At 43.8% G+C, this 21,592-nt stretch overlaps 1 protein-coding gene across 9 annotated transcripts in view; it reads left to right on the top strand.

Moving 5' to 3' along the window:
- trappc11 (trafficking protein particle complex subunit 11) overlaps positions 1-21,592 on the top strand; it is a 236,754-nt gene that overhangs the window by 189,241 nt on the left and 25,921 nt on the right. For 6 of the 9 annotated variants that reach the window (XM_088279763.1, XM_088279765.1, XM_088279764.1 and 3 more), the window contains 6 exons: positions 2,580-2,733; positions 11,570-11,681; positions 11,821-11,912; positions 12,319-12,452; positions 18,475-18,639; positions 19,002-19,274. In XM_088279763.1, the coding sequence (XP_088135889.1) occupies positions 2,580-2,733; positions 11,570-11,681; positions 11,821-11,912; positions 12,319-12,452; positions 18,475-18,639; positions 19,002-19,046 (702 nt within the window). In that variant the 3' untranslated portion in view covers positions 19,047-19,274. Of the gene's footprint in view, positions 1-2,579; positions 2,734-11,569; positions 11,682-11,820; positions 11,913-12,318; positions 12,453-18,474; positions 18,640-19,001; positions 19,275-21,592 lie in introns of those variants that run through there. The other 3 variants (XR_015839605.1, XM_088279770.1, XM_088279769.1) reach the window with 2 other exon arrangements.

Raw genomic sequence — 21,592 nt, forward strand, 5'->3', positions numbered from 1 at the left:
AAAAACTTCAAAAAGCAGGCATAACTCTGAGTGTCGAAAAATGTGACCTGTCGCGGCGCACAATGTCTTTCCTTGGTGACATCATGACTGGCTTAAGTCCCGACCCAAAGAAAACAGAGTTCATCTTGGAGATGAAAGCCGACAAATGTGGCGGAGCTCAGAAGTTTTCTGGGAATGGCGAACCAGGTGGGAAAGTTCATCCCCAATTTAACAGAGAAAGATAAAGCCCTGAGAGATCTGTCCAAAAAGAAGAGTTGGTATTTTTGTGTGGACCAAGAAAAGGCCTTCAAAACGCTGAAAGAAGCTTTAACTTCGCCCCCAGTACTTGCAATGTATGATCCAAACAGAGACACTAATGTATCGGAGGATGCTTAATCTTATGGAACAGGTGGTGTTCTTCTTCAACTGTGGGGGGAAGAATGGAGACCGGTCGCCCATGCTTCAAGATCACTCTCTCCTACAGAACAACACTATGCACAAGTAGAGAAAGAGGCTTTGGGTGTACATGGGCGTGTGCGTGGTTTCATGATTGTCTGATTCGTGAATACTTCTGTGTGGAAACAGATCACAAACCCCTTGTCTTTATTAGGAGGACAAGCTCTGGATTTACTCCCACCTAGGATCCAGCGGTTTAGAATGAGACTCATATGTTATGCTTACAAGGTAGCGTATGCACCAGGTAAATCGCTTTAGACAGCAGATACTCTGTCACACTAACCTCTGAAAAGGAGTCAACAAAGTCGGACAAAGAACTCATAGAGAGCACAGACATATATGCCGACAGCATCATTGGAAACATACCAGTCAGTTCATCTTATATTCAAACACTAAAAGCCCAATTGAAATTGGACTGTGTGTGTGCTCGTGTCATGGATTTGTGCAGGCAAGGTTGGCTGGATCACGCAAAACAAGAACCCCTGCTGAAAAACTATTGGCCTGACCGAGCCACGCTCACAATCAAAGACGAGTTGCTGCAAGACTGATTATTCCTTCAGCAATGCGAAATGATGTGGTAACGAAATTGCATGAAGGACATCAAAGAGTTGTGAAATGCAAAGCACGAGCTCACCAGACAGTATGGTGGCCTGGGCTCAGTCAACAAATAAGCGAGATGGTGTTGAAGTGCAGAACATGTATACATGAAAGAGAAAACCATCATGAGCCACTGATGCCAACTGAGTGAGTACAGATTTGTTCAAGCTGGGAGGGAAAACCTACCTAATCGCTGTGGATTATTTTTCCAGGTTTGTTGAGATAGCCTTGCTGAACAAAACCAAATCTCAAGACATTGTTACCCATCTGAAATCTTTTTTTGGCCGTCTTGGCATCCCTGAGGTCCTGATGTCAGATAATGGACCCCAGTTTTCTTGTCAGACTTTCACAGACTTTGCAGCGGCGTATGGATTTGAGCATGTTAGTAGCTTCCGCAAAGTAGTTTCCGCATAGTAGTTTCCGCACAGTAATGGTGAGGCGGAACGTGCAGTACAGACTGTAAAGAATTTAATGAAAAAGGCTGCTGATCCATATTTAGCTCTTCTTGTCTATAGAGCTACTCCTCTACAGAATGGATAGAGCCCTGCCGAACTACTCATGGGAGTCGCCTGAGGACAACCCTACCTACCTTTCCTTCGCAGTTGGACCCGTCCGTCACTGCCGGACAGCGTCACGCTCGCACAAAAGGAAAGGGAAAAGAGGATATTGGACATGCCATACTACAACAGACAGAGTAAAATCCTTGCGTAAGGTGTCACCAGGAGAGCGAGTGTGGGTGACTGATGCAAGAACTCCAGGCACTGTTATCCAAAGTCACACAACACCAAGATCGTATACCGTGGACTTACCACAGGGGACAGTGAGACGCAATCGCAGGCATGTGATCCCATTACATTCACATTCACCTTTGGTCGATGAGTATAACAAAAAGCAGAGTGGGTCAAGTGTCTCTTCAGAGCAGGTAAAACAAACACCCATTGTACCTCCTGTTTCTCTTGTTCATACTGATGTTGTGAAAACGAGATCAGGAAGAGTCGTTATCAAACCGTTAAGGCTAAATCTGTGAAGAACAGCTAGAACCCTACTTTGCATACACCTTCGTTTTTTTTTTTTGTTTTTTTTTTCTTTGAAAGAAAGAGAGATGTGGTCTATTGTATTGTGAACGACAGTGCTGTACCTGGGACTGATTCATCTTGTCTATGACTGAAAAATAAAAGCCACGACAAGCTCGCAGTTGTCCCACGTTTCTTTGTTCAATAGAAGAATACGACAAGTAGTACCTAACATTATTTATCATTCCACATATACCATAAGATGAAAAAAATGTATACAGCAAGGATTTGTTACATGCCTACAGACAGAGACCGAGTTGGAATGCCTTGGTGTATTTTTCTTTAGGAATATTACAGCATGTACTCCTGTTATTGCAACCAGATTAAATTTTTACTAGCACACACTGAAGAGTTGGCAGCTTTTGCCAACATCTTGGTCGCATTGTCAAGCCCTGCTATATAAATTAAGTTGAACTGAATTGTTCATTTATAGGATGATTTTGTGTAACTTAAAAAACATTTTGTTCTCTACAGTTTGAGCCCCTGGAACAGGTAGCCGTGGACCTTCCCTTTCTGTTGTTAACAGAGATCCGGTCAACGTCCCCCTGGCCCCTGTTCTTGGCATCCTCATCTCTGCTGGATATTGGAACGACAAACATACGACACCATATGTCCCAGTTGCAGGATGGTACATTATTTATTTTATATTTTTATTGTATTCCACCATTTTCATTCATTTGGTTTATAGGTATTGTGCTTTGGTCAAAAATCTACCAATATACAGTACAGTGCTGATTGAGTTTTATCTATTTTTTTGCCCACCTGTCTTAAGAACAGACCATCCACACTGCACTTAGTTATTGTGGCCTGAACATCAATGAACTTATTTTTCATCATAGTGCCACCTACTGGCTAAAGGAAATATATTTTTTAATGTTTGGTGTTTTTCTCCATAATGGTTGACCAGATAAACCTCATATTTGTTCGAAACAAATATTATACCTCCACCATATTGCAATAAATATATATATATATATATATATATATATATATATATATATATATATATATATATATATATATATATACATATAACCTCATCAAACTTTGCTCACATATTAGGCCTGGCAAACTAATCAGGATTTTTTTTAATTGTACGAATTTTTTAAAAAGCAGCCGTGGTTGTACGTTTCACCAAGATCTACAAAATTTGGTAATATTTGTCACAGGCCAAGACATACAAAAGTTTATCAGAGCCATATCTTAATCACAAAAGGAAGTTGCCCATTTTGCATTTACTTCACAATTCGTTGTCTCCTTAACTACACAAGCTGCTGTAACTTGACCTACATGAACATATGTCACAATTTTTGAGTGTTCTCCATATTTCCTTTTGCCCTGTCTTGGCGCATTTTTCCTTGAAAAATGACGACTGATGGTTTGCTCGTCGCTTGTGCTGGCCACTGTTGCCACATCTTATCGTCTTGAACTGTGCTTGTACCATGTCGTGAGACATGACAATGTCTATCGCTTTGTTCAATGTCAATTTGGAGCTGACGTTCAGTAGCTTTTCGCTCCCTTTGGGTGAATAATTTGCAAACACTACGCAATCTCTCGCCATCTTGTTGCTGTTTGCATAATTACAGTCTTTCACGAGCAATCTTAAGTCCGTCAAAAACTGTTCAAAAGACTCGTTCGCTTTTTGGACTTTTTCAGGGAATTTGTAACGAGTAAATATAATGTTTGACTTCGGCATTACATATAATTCATAGCGCTCATAATACATTTTCAGTATTCTCCGTTCGTTGTCTGTCAGGGTCCATGTATTGTTTATGTACCGGCTTCTCCAGATCAAAGAAGGTAGCTGCACCTCTTCTCTTAAACAGAACAGAAAACAACAAATAAACATGGATCTTGAACCGTCGCCATGTTTCGGCAGGTTGCTTGCATCCCAATCCATGCGAGATGACGGGACTTTGGCGACATCCATCTTATTGCGAAGTCTCTGTATACGCTGAAATGTCTTGTTTGTTGTTATATATGTTAGTTATTCAACGTGTCCAAAACAAGCGGCCGCAAATCCAATGATACAACTACAAAGTCGATCATCGAACTCCGGCCTATAATGAATGTCCTTGTGCCAAGTGCACATATGGACACCCTTATGTTTGACCATCGTGTTCGTTATGGACAATGCATGACAAGCACAGAAGTTCAGGCACAGAACACTGCTTGAGTTTTGATCAGGCCGTTCCTCCCAATCATGCCACTCCAGGTCTCACTGTCATTGGCCACGTGACCATTGAAGTCAACCAGCAATACAATCGAGTCACAGGAATGGGACATGGGCGAAGTTCTTCCGGAGGTGGGAGTTGAAACTCTTTCTGACATGGGATTCTGCCAGACTTTCCAAGCAAACACTCACAATACATTTGGGTCTGCCAGGTCGGACCGGCATCTTCCCCCAGCATCGGCGCCAACACACCACCAGGTGGTGATCAGCTGTAAGCTCCGCCCCTCTCATCACCCAAGTGTCCAAAACAAGTGGCCGCAAATCTAATGATACAACTACAAAGTCGATCTTCCAACTCCGGCCTAGAATAAATGTCTTCGTTCCAATTGCACTTATGGACATCCTTATATTTGACCATGGTGTTTGTTATGGACAATGCATAACAAGCACAGAAGTTCAGCAACAGAACTCCGGTTGAGTTTTGATCAGGGTGGCCGTTCCTCCCAATCATGCCACTCCAGATCTCACTGTCATTGCCCACGTGAGCATTGAAGTCACTCAGGGGGACATGGACAAAGTTCTGCCGGAGTTGGGTGTTAAAACTCTTTCTGACAGGGGATTATGCCAGGGGTCCAAGCAAACCCTCACAATACGTTTGAGTCTGCCAGATTGGCAAGGCATCTTCCCCCACCATCGGAGCCAACACATCACCAGGTGGTGATCAGTTGTAAGCGCCGTGCCTCTCATCACCTGAGTGTGTAAATCCGATGATACGACTACAAGGTCATCGAACTGTAGCCCAAGGTGTCCTGGTGCCAAGTGCACATATGGACACCCTTATGTTTGAACATGATATTGTCATGGAAGTTGTCAATCCATGACAGAAGTCCGGTAATAGAACACCGTTCGGGTTCTGATCAGATGGGCCGTTCTTCCCAATCACGCGCCCCTCCAGGTCTCACCGTCTTTGCCCATGTGAGCATTAAAGTCATCCAGCAACACGATGGATTCCCCAGTCGGAGAACTCTCCAGCACTCCTTACAAGGACTCTCAAAAGGGTGGGTACTCTGAACTACCGTTTGGTTCATTACACCCTGAACAACCGTTTGGTTATAAGCACAAATAACAGTAAGGATCAATCCCCCCGCCCAAAGGCAGTGGGATGCTACTGTCTCGTCTACCGGCGTCTACCTCAATGTACAGCCGCTAAGTTGGGGGCAAAAGCATGCCTACACCTGCTCTGCTTCTCTCATAGTGGGCAACTCCAGAGTGAAAAAGAGTCCACCCCCTATCAAGAGGACTGTCCCAGCTCTCTAGGCACCTAACTTCTTTGGCCCCGCCCACAGGTGGTGAGCCCATGGGAAAGGGGCCCAACTTGTCCTTTGGGGCCTATGGGCCCTGCCACCAGACGCTTACCTTCGAGCCCGACCTCCAGGCCTGGCTCCAGAGGGAGGTCCCCGGTAATCCGCATCCGGCAAGGGAAAACTGAATCTGATATTTGTTATCATCGTCTTAGTATAAAATGACCAGGAAGTGAGTTGTGAAATTTTGGATGTCCACATTTACAGGGGTCATTTGGCACCCTGATCCCAGGAAGTGAGTTGTGAAAGTTTGGATGTCCACATTTACAGGGGTCATTTGGCACCCTGATCCTGGAGGATTCATCGGCTTCACTCTAAACTTGTGGTGTACCAACTTAACACCTCGGAAAAACACAGGGGAAAAAAAAATTCTAGTTTTCAAAATACTACATGACAAGGGCGGTGTATCAAGGTTTGCATTTAATTTTTTACTTTGCCGCAGAGGATGAAAAGCTTATTAACTCACGTGCACATGCTCCGAATAATCCGAAACTTCACATGTATATAATGTCATGACCTGAAGACATCGACATGTTAATATTCTGTTATACATATAGCGCAACCTGATGGTGATTAAAACAAATGTGTTTTACATTCTAACATAGGGCTGGGCGATATGACCTAAAATCAATATCGCAATAAATTAAGCAATTTTACCTTGATAACGATGAATGCACGATAAATATCCGCCCGTGGACCAAAATCAGAATAAATGCAGGAAATCCATATTAACCGTTTTTTTTTTTTATTGACCAACTGGTACACATTACTTTCAGTGAAAAATAAAAGTACAAAAATAATTTGTATAAGCATTCCAAATATCTTTCTTTGCATGACTTGAACAATGTCACAAAGAACAGGAGAAAAAGGGTACCTCTCGCCAAATCTTTTCTGCAAATAGATTGCGCCAAGGTGCTGTCATGCCATATGCAAAGCCCTAGATTTGTGTGAATGTCTTTTGTAAACAATATAAATAATGCCATATGCAAAGGAGCTAGTGTGGTCGGCAAATAGAATGCTAAATAAAATGGGAAAAAAGTCAATGCAAATAAAAAAGTGTGCATCATCGGAAAAATGTGCCGTCTCAAGTTCTCTGGTGCGCAGTCGCCACTTGTCATTTATGTAATGCACAGTCAGGCTCACGCAGGGATCCATGTTGCGACTCGACCACAAGTTGGATGTGGATGCAAAATGCTTGACATGTCTACGCTCCCGTCCCGATGTTGTCCATATTGGGAAGTACGGTTTGTGACAAATATTTGCGTACCTCTTGTTGGCTACTTTCATGAGTCGTTTAAATCCTGTGCGCTCCACTGTAACTAGAGGAGCGCTATCTTTAGCTATGTGCTAGGCTATCGCATCCACCTCTGAGACGTTCTCTCGTATGGTGTCGCCTCTGTTATGGGCTGTTGTCACTATTCGAACCTTGCTTCTCCCTTTGAACTTTCAGCACAACATGGTTATCTTGTGGGTGGTGAAAAAGAAAAGGTTGGACGTGCTGTTTTGGGTGCTTACGACGCACTTTGCAGTTTGTGTTCTTTTGCTCAAACATCGTCTTTATGGAACTCAAAACATTTCCAAACGATAGATGTCGAATTTCTTTTCAGGACAAGCGCAACACGAACAACTTCAACTCACGTTACTTCGTCTTCAGCTGTGTCAGCCGCTTGATTTGAATCGGCAGCTACTACCGCGTCGTCTGTTTTCTGTTTTGGTTCAGCTGGGTGGAGTCACGTGACTACAGCCGCTGTAGCCGTCTTAAAGGGCCATGAACATAGCCGCAGACAGAAAACACTTCTTTTTTTTAACACCGAATTTACCGACATGGGCAAAATGATGTCGGTCATTGTATTAAATTTCGGTAAGGGTAAATTTTCGGTTTATCACCCAGCCCTATTCTAACATAATGCCCAGAGTCAGAACAGCCTCAACACATTGATCTTGCTCTACGCCAAATGTTGTGACTTTGACAAAGGGTTGTGAATTACGGTGCCGCAAAATCTTCTTGTCACCATGACAATAAAAACTGCAGGCTCAGATGATCCTATCTTCTTGAAATTTTTCATTTTAAAAGTTCTGGGATTGAGGTCGTTGGGTCTCTAATACAATATGTCATCCGTGTACAATGATAACTTGGTCCTGATTCTCAGAATAAGAATCAGAAATCCCTTTATTTTTATTGTACAGTGTGCAACAAGATTAGAGAGCTCCCCTCTCCAGTGCAGTACAACAATAATTTAATTAAATATATAAATTAGATAAAAGAATAAATAATGTGATGGAAAATAATACGAAATTGGATAAATAAAAACACATTACGTTGCTGTTCTGCAAGGTAAGGGTGGTTGTGTGTGTGTGTGAGTGTTCAGAATGGAGATGGCTCTCGGAAAGAAACTGTTTTTCTGTGATGCACCTGTTGCGCCTGCTAGAGGGCAACAGGTCGAACAGGTGTGAGTTCGGGTGAGTAATGTCTTTGACGATATTGAGAGCTCTGTTGAGGGATCGGGTGGTGTAGATGTCCGACAAGGAGGGGAGAGGGCAGCCTATAATCCTCTGTGCCGTTTTGACTGTCCTGTCCTCTGGAGCCTCACTCGGTCTGCCTCAGTGCAGCCGCTGCACCAGGTGGAGACACAGTAGGTCAGCAGGCTCTTGATGGACGAGTGGTAGAAGGCCAGCAGCAGCTTCTTGTCCAGATTGAATTACCTGAGGACCCTCAGGAAATGCAGATGCTGGTGGACCTTCTTTACCACTGCTGTGGTGTTGTGTGTCCAGGAGAGGTTATCTGAGATCTGTACTCCCAGGAACTTGAATGTGTGGACCCTCTCCACACATTCATCTCTGATGTAGAGGGTGGGTGGCACAGTCTTGTTCCTCCTAAAGTCGATAACGATCTCCGTTGTTTTTGCAATGTTGAGTTGCAGTCTGTTGTCCTCACACCTAGTCTCTGGACCTCCTCCCTGTAGGCTGTCTTGTCACCCTTCGAGATCAGACCAAACACTGTCGTATCGTCAGCAAATTTGACGATGGTGTTGTTAACCATGGGCCGGGCTGCAGTCATAGGTGTAGAGGGCATATAGGAGAGGGCTCAGCACGCATCCCTGAGGGGAACCGGTGCTCAGCGTTTGGGTGGAGGACGTGTAGGGGCCGAGCAACACAGTCTGGGGTCTGTTGGTCAGAAAGTCCTTAATCCAGATGCGTGTGAGGGCAGGGAGGCCGAGAATGTCCAGTTTGGCGATGAGGATGTCTGGGATGATTGTGTTGAACGCCGAGCTGTAGTCCACAAAGAGCATCCTGGCATAGCTCTGCTGTAGCCCAGCACAACATGCAGAGCAGTGTCGATGGGGTCTTCAGTGGATCTGTTTGCTCGGTATGCAAACTGGTAGGGGTCCAGTATGGGAGGAAGGCAGTCCCTGATGTGCTGGAGAACCATCCTCTCGAAGCACTTCATGATGACTATTGTGAGAGCAACAGAATGGTTGTCATTCAGGAGGACTGCGGGTGACTTTTTGGGGACAGGAATAATGGTGGACGTTTTCAAGCAGGAGGGGATGACTGCTTGAGCCAGGGAGCGGTTGAAGATCCTGCAAAAAAACATGTGATAGTTGGTGGGCACATGCTCTGAGGACCTTGCCTGGTATTCCGTCGGATCTAGTATCTTTCCTTTACTGGTTAATAGCCAAGAGCGCACGCCTCACATTGTGTTCCTCTATGGTGAGTGAGGGGGAGTTGAGGCATGGAGTGCTGGGGTGTGATGGTTGGGGTGAGTCAAAGCGAGCAAAGAAGCAGTTTAGCTCCTCTGCCAGCGACGCACTCGGGTCTACAGATGTCATGCTGATGCCTCGGTAGTTGGTGATGCTCTGTAGACCCCGCCACACCTCCCGTGGTCTGTTGCTGGCAAGGTGGAACTCCAGCCTCCTCTTGTAGTCCGTTTTGGCTAGTTTAATGCCTTTTTTCAGGTCAGCACGAGCCACACTGTACAGGGCTCTGTCACCTGACCTGAAGGCAGTGTCACTGGCCTTGAGAAGTGAGCAAACCTGGCTGGACATCCAGGGTTTCTCGTTTGGGAAGGTCCGTATGGTCTTGTTCAGGGACAGAGTTTCTATGCAGAACTTGATGTAGTCCAGTACACATTGTGTGTAAACATCAAGGTCCTGATGATCAAAGAGGTCCCAGTTGGTGTCTTGAAAGCAGTCCAGTAATTCACTCATGGCGGTCTCACGCCAGGTTTTCACAGTCTTTGTGGTGGGCCTGAATCTGCGTCTGAGAGGGTTGAACGCAGGTGTGAGCAGCAAGGACAGGTGGTCTGACTGGCCGAGGGGGGCGAGTGGGAAGGCTCTGTATCCGTGCTTGATGTTTGAGTACACATGGTCAAGAGTGTTGTCTCCCCTGTTGGGCACTTGACATGCTGATGCAACTTTGGGAGTACAGTCTTTAAATTGGCCCTATTAAAGTCTCCCGCTACTAAGTGAACGCCATCAGGGCGGGTTGTTTCTTGATGACGCACGCGAGTAGCGAGAGCGCCGTGCTAGTGTTAGCATCAGGAGGGATGTAAACAGCAGTGACGAGCACTACTGTTAGCTCCCTTGGGAGAAAATAAGGCCGGCATTTAACGGACATGTACTCGATGTCGGGGAAGAGTGCTTCTCACAGATCACGCTGTTATCGCACCAGTTCTCATGCACGTAAACACAGAGCCCCCCACCCCTGCTCTTATGGATGTCTCTCGTTCGATCCGCGCGATGTAGCGAGCGCCCAGCTAGCTGGATGCTAGCGTCGGGAACGTTGCCGTGCAGCCAGGATTCCGTGATGATGATCACAGAGCTGTCTCGCACATAGCGATTTGTAATCCCAGATCCTCGATTTTATGGGCTACGGATCTGGCGTTGGTGAGGTAGAGACTTGGCAGTAGTTGCTTGTGGGGCTGCTGTCGTAGCTTTAGTAGGACATCGGACCTGCAGCCCCGCTTCTGCTTCCTCTCCCTCCGTCGTCTGCGTCGCCTCCCAGTCCCGATGACAATCCAGGCTGAACCGGGCAGCCTCGCTAGTTCGTCAGGTAGTTTGCGATCATAGCAAAATTACCCTAAGATGTTTATTTTGTATCGATATCCAACGTCCACGATGTGGACAACCCAGACCTACAAAAATGTCTTTTGGAGTCAATTTTTAAAATAACAAAGCTTTTTATTTCATAGCACGCCGTTGCCATGCCGATGCACTGTTTATAAAATAAATTATACTGTTTGTGTATTAGAAAGTTGCACACAGATCAGGCCTAGCAAAAAAATAAATGAATGCAATTTTTAAAAAAAATCTACATTTCAGTTTAGTGTGACATTTGCTACGACATCTGTTTTGTTGTTTTTGGGTGGGGGTTTGCTGTTTTAGGAACTGATACACATGATATAAAAGCCTTGTGGACGCCACCCTTGATTTCAATTTCCGTTAATGTTTTAAAACAAAAGCCATCACGTTTTATTTTTTTTTATCATTGCAGTACTTTTACCATTACACTACATTTATCGTTGCCGTATTTTTATAATTACAGTATTTTTATTTGGTCAGACATTAGGAGTGTTTCCTTACACTTGTATATGTTGTGGGATCTAAGTGTGTATATACATGGGGATTTGTGTATATAAGTATATACTGTGTATATTTGCATGCTTTTTATGAACATCTGCTGCTAATGTTATACATTAACGGCAACATTACGCCGCCACCTCTGTGTGATCTATATCTTTGCTGCTGTAACACTGCAAATTTCCCCATTGTGGGACTGTTAAAGTTTTTTATCTTTTTATCTTTATCTTTAGAAGAGTTCAGTGGCAAAGTCGTTCTTTATATGTTGCTTGAAACTTATGCTGCCAAAATAAAACTACCTAATCAATCATGTTTTAAGGCATTTATTTACTTTGTACTATTTGCGTTCAGTGATTCTGGGGAAAGATGAGTTTGCAAGTGAGTGTGTGTGTCTTCGGTGTCTACCACTGGCCGACAATAATAACGATATGGCTACTGGACAATACGTCATATCATGGAGAAGGTATATGCACCTACAGTCACACTTCTCATCTTGTTTAATCCCAAGATAAAAACTCAAAAAAAGACTGTTCTGTATTTAAATTAAAACATTGACTGTATATTATCAGGAATTCTTAATATTTCATTACAATTCTCTACAGACATTCCTCCAGCCCTGGTAGTCCACTGATCAGCACCACAGTCATTCTACCATTTGCCTTTATGAAGCCCGTGCCACTTTACATCCATGCTGGTTAGTACAGTTGGATAATACTGTAATACTGTTTTGAGACCGAGCTCAATTGACCAAGTGTGAGTGTACCCCCATGTGCGTGTGTGTTTGTGTGTGCACGCGTGCGTGTGTGCGTGCGCGCACGTGCGTGCGTGTGTGTTTGCGTGTGCGTGCGCATGCGCATGCGGGTGCGTGCGTGTGAGTGAGGGGCATGGGTTGTGGGTTGTGGTTGGGGTTGATTAAATGAACAATCGCAGACATTTTAAAACCCACAGCCTACAATAACTTAGCGAGTCCCTTTAATTTTCTGATGCAGGCCATTTTTGCTTTCGGGCCAATAATAATGGAATGGAAATGTTTCTGTATAATGGACATATTGATGCATATCTTCTCTTTTCTGCCATGTGTTGTCTTCATATTAATGTAGATATCCCTCCCTTTGGAAGAGTCCGAGAGTCCCTTCCGGTTTCCTTCCACATAGAGAACAGAACAGTGCTGGTACAAGAGGTGCAGATAGCTGTTGAACCATCTGAATCCTTCATGTTTTCTGGACTAAAACAGGTAAAATCCTGCTCCTTAAATTCTGTCACTCGAAGGAGCTAATCGAGAGACTGAAATGGATTTTTAACTTTATTTTTTAATTGCTTACAAATATCCATATAGATATGGTCACGGATGTCAAATTCATAGAGGAATTGGAGATGGAGAGGCCGGTGCCTGCGATTAACTCTTTAATTCCCCAAGACGTACTTGTACTTGCATAGGCCCCGTCTACTCAAGACGTACTTGGTACATCTTTGTCTTATTTACGTCATAGTGTGCTGAAGGGTCTGACACGACTTATGACTGAGAATCAGCCTTGTCTGCATTGTAAATCATGTAAAAATTTACCAGGGGGTGGCAGTGGTCTAAGAGATCCGCCAGGATCACTCTGCAGAAGAAGTCAAATCAATTTTATTTGTACAGCCCTTAATCACAGACAGTCTCAAAGGGCTTTACATCACCACAATCGACATCCACAGATCTTAACCCCCAGGAGGGCAAGGAAAAACTTAAAACCCCAGTAGGGGAAAGGTGAGAAACCTTGAGAAGGGACCACAGATGGGGGAATCCCCCTTCCAGGATTACCAGGCTGCAATGGATGCCAAGTGGGCAACATTTGACTGAGAAAAATATACTAAAAAATGTTAGCTGAGATAATGTAAGAGTCAATCAAATAAAGTGCTACTGGAAGATGACTTCAATGGAGCGGGTCCTCGTCCAGTTGATCAGGGCCGTTATCTCCATTGCAGCACCTCCGAGGATGTGGTCAGCCTTTGATCTTGTACCGGTCAGTTGGTGTAGAATCAGAACAGATACTTCCAAGTGAATCACCATCGCCTAATTCCCCAGCCGGGTAACTGGGTACAGAAAAAAGAACAGAAGTAGTAAACAGGCCAACATGTAATTCAACGAAGTGCTGAAACATATAAGTAAATCAGATGAAGCGCTGCACGAAGACGACTTCGGCAGAGCAGGTCCCTGCTCAGTTGGTCAGTGCCGTAATCTTCATAGCGGGTCACCATCACCTAATTCCCAAGCAGGGGAAGAGGGGGCAGAAAAGAGAAGAAGCGGCAGTAAACAGGCCAACAAATAATTCAATTAGATGCTAAAGTATATTAATAAATTGATCAGATGACGCGCTGCAGGAGGATGACTTCAGTGGAACAGGTCCCTGCCCAGTTGGTCAATGCCTTAAACTTCTTAGCGGGGCACCGTCACCTAATTCCCCAGCCGGGGGATGGGGGGCAGAAAAGAGAAAAGAAGCTGCATTAAACTGGCAAACAAATTGTTCAACTAAATGCACAAGTGAATAAATGCATCTTTAATCGTGTTTTGAACATTTCTACTGAGGTGGCGCCTCTAATATCTGTGGGTAGTGCATTGCAAAGCATTGGTGCCCGAATAGAGAACGCTGTAGAACCTGCGGACTTCTTTTTGGCTCTTGGGATCACAAAAAGTCCGGAATTTTGTGAGCGAAGGTTTCGGGACGGAACATATGGTACCCGAGGTCAACGAGATAGGAAGGTGCTCGATCGTGCAATATTTTATAGGAAAGTAGCAAAACTTTAAAATCACATCTCAAGAGGACCGGAAGCCAATGCAAATTGGCTAGTATTGTGGTAATACAGTGAACCCCCGGTTATCGCGGTTAATGGAGAACGAGACCACCCGCGAAAACTGAAAATCCGCGAAGTAGCGTCGCACCTTAAAAAAAAAACAAAAAAAAAAACACCGTATATATATACTTCGCACCTATATATATATATATATATATATATATATATATATATATATATATAAATATATATAGGTGCGAAGTAGCGGCACAACTTCAAAAATGCTTAAAAAAAAAAATATATATATATATATATATATATATATATATATGTATATATGGGTAGAGAGAGAGAGAGTGAAATTCATGTTATAACAAAAAAAAAACAAATTATTATTAAAACTTGTGTTTTTATTCCCCAGCCATTATTTTTGTATTTATTCAATTACTTCTTTTTGTATTTATTTAATTACTGCGACTTTTACCTGCTGGTATGCCGTCCGGTGTGCCCTGTGAATGTTATGATCCTCCAGCAGAGCTGGAGGATTGAACAGGACTCTCCAAACGCAGACACGGGGAAAAAAGGTGGTGATACAAAGATAGTGTAGCGACTTTGTAAATGGTTCAAGGGTTCTGTGTTTTCCTCTTTTCTGTGGAGGCTGTGAAGGCAGCAGGGGAGTGAACGTTATGTTGTTGTCGTTGTGTTGCTCTCTCTCTCTGATCGGCGTGGTTGCGGCCAACAGCAGCCGTTTTTGGCTTAATAATAAAAGCGTTCGCTGATGGACAAATTGGCCTGATTTATTATACAACGTTACAATATTTATTATAATCACAATATAGTCAGTGTAATCAGCGCGTCTCGCAGCAGCTGACGGCATGGCGCGAGACTATCGCTGGAGGAACGCCCACACAGCTGAAAAAACAAAAACACACGCGGCATGACAGGCACGGATCATGACAGTGAAATGAAAGGTGGCATTCTTCATTTATTTATTTATTTATTTATTTATTCATTCATAACTGACAGCCTCGCGCTCCGCCCGTGCCCGGGGAAGGTGCTCCTCTTCGGCTTACTGTGACGCGAGCATGCCCTCCTCCTCGGCAGCTCCCATTCGGTTAAACTTAGGGGCCGTTTGGCACCGCCCGTGCCCGGGGAAGGTGCTCATCTACGGTTTAACTGCCACGCACGCCGGCCGGAGCTCTGATACGGTCCGAACCGCGCGAAACGTCGCCACCAATCGTGTCCGGGGGAACCTGCTCTTCTTCGTCCACTCTCCTCTTCGGCGCACGCCGGCCGTCTAACCGCTTCAGCGCCCCCTTGTGCCGCTCGGCGAAACTACAATGCCCCCGAATATTTTTTAGACCCGCGAAGCACTGAACCCGCGAAAGGTGAACCGCGAAGTAGCGGGGTTTCACTGTATATGCAAGTTGGTGAAAAGTGAAATTGAAAGGAGCCTGGGCTAATCAAATCTCAGCAAAAATAAGGACCGATCCAAAGTGGTGGGGGTGGTGGTGGTGGTGGTGGTGTTAGGATACGCAGATTTTTTGCGCTCAGGTCATGGTTGTCTGCTACTATCGGCCTTTGCCAGTAATATGTGCCTCCCACTTTTTTTTTAGGAAATAGTACTAATGGGCTCATTGGACAGTACTTCACAGTGCAAATGGACAACCCCAAAGGAGGGCAAGGAATTATTAAAGTATGATAAAGTAGTAGTAGTATCAACATTCAGCTGGTTATCCAGGTGCAAAAAGGCAAATATGTCTCTATGTTACGGCTGAGGCCAAAGGGACTGGAGGTATCGATAGCAACAGGGCGTGCAGGTATTGGCTACCTTCTCTCAACCAAAGTTGACACAGCACAGGGCAAGGAGTGTTATCATCTAGCCCATAAGGAAGTGAGGTCAGGCGTGGATGAAGTATGAGCTAGTAGGATGGTGGGAATGAGGCAGCAAGGAGCATGGACTAAATGTGAGAATGTTCTGCAACAATAAATCACCTGGTCTAACATCTGGATGGAAGACTTCCATCGAATCAGATTATTAGGCTAGGCTATGTTAGATGTCCTCCCAAGCCCAGCAAACATGCATGTCTTGGCTAAAATGGATGCACCATCCTGTCCCTGCTGCTCAAGACCGGGCTCCCTGGAACATCTACTCAGCAGCTGCACAAAAGCCCTTGGAGATGGGCGCTAACCCTGACGTCATGACCAGGTGCATAGCGCAGTTGCTGACTGCATTGCTACAGCCATCAACACCAGCAAAGGCCACCACAAACCAAAGACATTCCACAGAGCGAGAGAGAAGCCCAACATACCACTAGCAGTCCAGCCTCCTGACAACTGACAACTGGAAGTGGATCTGAGCAGGCAACTGAAGTCCCTTTCCAGGATTACATCAATCAGGCTCCAACCAGACCTGGTCATTGTCTCAGATTCTACCCAGCAGCTGATCATTCTTGAGCTCACAGTGCCTTGAAAAGAATGCATGGATGTGGCCAATGAGTGTAAACTTGCCAAATACTAGGAGCTGGTGGAAGATTGTAGTGGATAAAGCTGGAAAACGATCTGAGAGCCTCTGGAGGTGGGTTGTCTGGGATTTACACAGCAGTCACTCTGCAGCGCATTCACCCCGCACGTGTTGGGGACAAAAAACGGAAGAGTATCAAAAGAATATATATATATATATATATATATATATATATATAAATGATTCAGCTGATTGAGTACAAACCCAGTTGGGCGCTGAGATCTAAAGACGCAGGTCAGTTAGTGGAGCCCAGAGTTCAAAGTAAACATGGTGAAGCTGCAGTTAGTTCTTATGCTGCACACAAATGGAATAACCAGACAACAAAAGTGAACTCAGCCCCAAATAAAAATGCTTTTAAATCCAGGTTATTTTTTTCTGAAAGCTTTGATTAAGGTCCTCTAAACTATTTTAAATCTTTCCATTTTTTTTCTCTTAAATATTTTAGTAACTTCTGCATTTCTTAAATATGTTTGTTTTGTGCGACAATTATGTCAGTTGATGCCCAAGGGGAGGGGCGAAGCATATATAGAGGGGGTTGTTTGTTAAAGAGGGGAGAGAGGAGGAGAGGTGCTGCAGTGAAGGTAGTGCTGGAGAGCAAGACAGTGACGCATTTTGCAACGTAGCTGACATGGTAGTTGTGGTTGAACTCCATTCAGTGGTTTTGTAAATATATAGATAGACACCCTTATTTGTGTAAATTATTATATTTTCACTTTTTTTCTGGGTTTTTGGACTTTTTGGGGACTTTTCACTGTGTTGCACTTTGGAAGGGCTGCACAATAAACATCACTGTTGCACATATTCTGGCTACGCCATTTATTTTGGAGGAGGTCAAAAAGGAACCCGCGACACCATTGTTGAGGCAGGTGACCCCAGCTGTGCCTCTAAAGTGTTTGTTACATGTCTTTGGCGGAAACCCCCGAACCTATAGGTGCCCACCGCCGGTGAGGGGTGGCGTCAGGCTGATGAAAGAAAGCCATTTTTGGTATGTGGGACTATGGAGGCAGCTGATGGGTACATGGGTAACCCGCTGGCCAAGCAGAATGCAGATTTAGTAATCGCTGAGGCATGAACTCAAGTCATGTGATGAGTTTAGTTTTGGTAATGTAGAGGGACTTCCAGACGGCTTTGAACAATTTTTGGTCCGGCGTCTGAGGAGGGCAAAGCAACTCGACACTCTGTATTGTGCGGATGGGGAGCTTCTTACCTGAACTTTGGACATGACTCTTGGGTGGGGAGAATACCTCGAAGGCCTCATCAACACATATAATTGATGGATAGAAATTATTTTATAGAAACTACATTTTGTATTTACTTTGATTGACTTTGTGGGGTATTAAAATTGTAATTATCTGAAATATGAAGTGTAATTGTGAGCGTGAGTGGTTGTTTGTCTTTGTGTGCCCTGCAATTGGCTGGCAACTAGTCCAAGGTGTGCACCGCCAACTACCCGTAGACAGCTGGGATTGGTCCCAGCACGCCCATGACCTTTATGAAGATAAGCGGCTCAGAAAAATGGATGGATGCATAGATGGATGTATTTAAATGTAATGAATGTGCAAAATAATAATAATAATAATAATAATAAATCAGAAGTCAAGGAAAGAGGTAAATACTTTGCAATCAAAATGGTATTAATGAAACAGTCACTTCAAGGTTACTGACAAATTTTTGCGAGAACATTAATCACCTCGTACCTTTCAATTGTCGGGCAACCAGTCCAGGTTGTACCCCACCTACTGCCCGAAGTTAGCAGGGTTAGGCTCCAGGACGCCTGCGACCCCGGTGAGGAAAAGTGGCTCAGATAAGGGATGGATGGTTTAATCACTTTAATGTGGTTTTGAGGCAAAAATGATCTGCTGAGAGAATTGAGTTGTCTGTCCTCCAATCAATCTCTCTTTTACGCCTCATCCTCACTTATTTTTTCTGTTGGAATTTAATACTTCTTTGTTTTGTGCAGGTGCATCTCCGTATACTTCCTGGTTCAAAACAGCAGATGTTGTACAACTATTATCCACTAATTGCGGGTTACCAAATATTGCCTCAACTCACTATCAGTGCAGCCCGCTGTACAACCACTGCAAACAACCTCAGACGTTTCCTGCCCCATCACATTTTTGTCAAGGTAATGCATATGTTTATTTTTAAATTGCCGTAGCCTGTCATATTTGAAATGTTTTTCTATAAATGGATAGTGGTGGCATAATAGAAAACCTGTTTACTTTGGCATCAATGTATTCTACTTAGATCATTACATAAGTGTTGAATTTTTTATTTTATTTGAAGACGTCGACAAGAAAAAGAACTTGGGTCCAAATATATCTGCTACCAAAAAAAGACAGAATTACTTGTGTACACTTTTTATAAATTTGACTGCTAGGTGTTTGCACAATGTTGAGTAAAGCACTGAGCCCATTTTTTGTTGTTTTGCATTTGATGATCTACACCATATTTTTACAATGATCACCGTTTTGTCTTTATTTGCAGCCACAGGGCAAGGAGGTGGACAATGACTCCATTACTGCAGCTTGAGTATTTAGTTTCATGAACATCTTAGAACAAAACATTGTGTTGGATGTTCTTTCTATGCTTTTTCCTCAGATGACATTAATACTGCAACATTTGATTTGGGTATTGTGGTTGTTGCGATGCTGATGTACTGTACAACATACGTCTAATGAATTTGTGAAGTGTCATCTAAAACACAAAAATATAACAATTTGTATTGAACTGCAACTGTATTAAAACTGGTGTCTTGTTTGGCATGCCTTATAATTAAAATCATGGAAAAATATCAATATTCTAATGTTTAATTTGGGCTCAACAATAGGAACTCCAAATATCATTTGTGTATTCTGGGCCAGCCGCTGATTGTGATATCGCCAGAATCATTTTGATCTAAAGAGATGACTGGCAAATATGTGTGTGTGTGCGCGCATGTGTGGGGGTGGGGGGGGGGCTGTGATAGAAAATTAGTTTTAATGCTTCAGAGTTAAGACCTCATCTACCTACTGATGACGCAGCATCAGGAGCAACTGGGGGTTCAGTATCTTGCTCAAGGACACTTTGACTTGGTCACACTGGTGCGGAATCGAACCCCCAACGCACAACTCGACCATTGAATCATCCCGCCACTCATCTTTGGTATGCGCTGGGTTGAATCCCAACCAAAGAGTGAAAAATGTTAGAAATGCGGGCTTCTGGACACAGAGCTGTGGAGTCTGGAGCGACACACTAAATATTGTTGTGCTTTAAAAAGATGGAGGGGTAAGCCTTGCCTCATATTACCCACAAATACTGTATTTCTAAACGCTCCACTGTAGAAATGCCCCGACACGCTGGACATGTTGAGAGGAACCAGATAAGGTGGCTCGGACATCTGATTAGGATGCCTCTTGGACGCCTCCCTGGTGAGGTGTACATTTCCTAAGGGGGCCCAGTGGACGACCCAGAACACACGGAGAGACGCCTGACTGGCCTGGGAATGCCTGGAGATCTCTTCAGAAGAGCTCAAAGACATGGCTGGGGAGAGGGAAGTCTGGGCTTTCCTGCTGAAGCTGCTACCTCCCCTCCATGCCCCATATATATATATATATATATATATATATATATATATATATATATATATATACATATATATATATATATATATATATATAGCGCTGTCAAACGCATCCATTAAATTTTCTTCTACTATATTACATTAAGGATCGATTCCTCAACAACGGAAATTCTGATATCCGGAACCTGGAAGCCATAGCAAAGCCCGAGTAGCGCAAACTCAAGCAGTTCCCCGCTCCATACAACGGAAATGCATTGAACGCTCCGCCATGATTCATTCATTCATTTATATTTACGTCTGTAGATCATAGAGCGGTAATGACCGTGGAAGAGAGAGTGAAATGCATCCGATTAAGCGAAACAGGATACAAAAACTGCATCCGATTAAGCGAAGCAGGATACAAAGTAAAAAAAATATTTAAAAAAAACAAGGAATCGATTGTGGCTCAGTACAATTCTGGCAGTTTACCTGCTCAGAGGAAATTGCTAGCGGCTTGACAGACAAAGTACAGCGACATAGGTGAACGCGTCCAGGAATGGACTGGCATTAACTGTTGTTGTGCGAAAAACCTCCCGCTAACTGGACCACGGCTGGCGTCAAAAGTTCGTTGCACGACATCAGCTGAGCAATGCCGTCCTGTGTGGTGAGGGTAGGTAAAGTTAGAGAGTGAGTGAGTGGAAGAAAAAGCAAAAAAAAAAAAAGCTGTATTTTGTTAACATACTAGCACGTTCATACAGGTCTTGCATTGTGAAAGCTTGTGTGTGAAGTGTGGGTGGGTGTGCTCATGAGCGAGGAAGAGTGCAGTGGCAGCACACATGTACCGTAGTATATATTCGGAAAGATTGGACAATGCAAATATGATTCTGTGTGTGTATATATATATATATATATATATATATATATAGTCAGGTTTAATCACCCAAGCATTCACTGAACACAAGCAAAATGAATGAAAGGAAGACACATTTTTTACTCGCGAGGAGAACGAACGGTGCATTCAGTTAAAACTCCCCATACGTTCTGAAACCCACTCTGTCGCAACCTCTCTTTTTATATGGGAATCTGTCAGGTTTAAATGCCCATTTTGGGAGGGCTTACTGAAATAATTTACTAAATGTAACGGCCGAAATAAAACGCTAGCTGGATGGCCAGGAGGAACCAGACACCGTTGTTCATTTTCACCGCCGGCGGGGGAAAAGAGTGGGACAGTTGTTTTTTTTGTTTGTTTTTTTTGCCACATGCAACTCCTCTCTCTCCTCCTCTCACCGGCTCTGCTTTTATTAGCTTGACTCAAGAATCACAAGAAATAAGAATACAATGAAGGTCTGTTTAGCCTAAACTAAATCACCAGAATACAGGAGATTAATTAACAATGGTGGTCTGTTTTAGACTAAACTAATCAGCAGAAGACAGAAAACATCAATAACTAATCATCAGTAACTCTAGCAGGCAGAGAATCACAACTCACAGTGTAAAGGTCAATTTAACTATACACATCATCAGGATACAGTGTCTG

This window comes from Idiotropiscis lumnitzeri, chromosome 17, assembly GCF_059441095.1.
Source record: "Idiotropiscis lumnitzeri isolate Australia: NSW breed Sydney's pygmy pipehorse chromosome 17, RoL_Ilum_1.0, whole genome shotgun sequence".
Taxonomy (NCBI): domain Eukaryota; kingdom Metazoa; phylum Chordata; class Actinopteri; order Syngnathiformes; family Syngnathidae; genus Idiotropiscis; species Idiotropiscis lumnitzeri.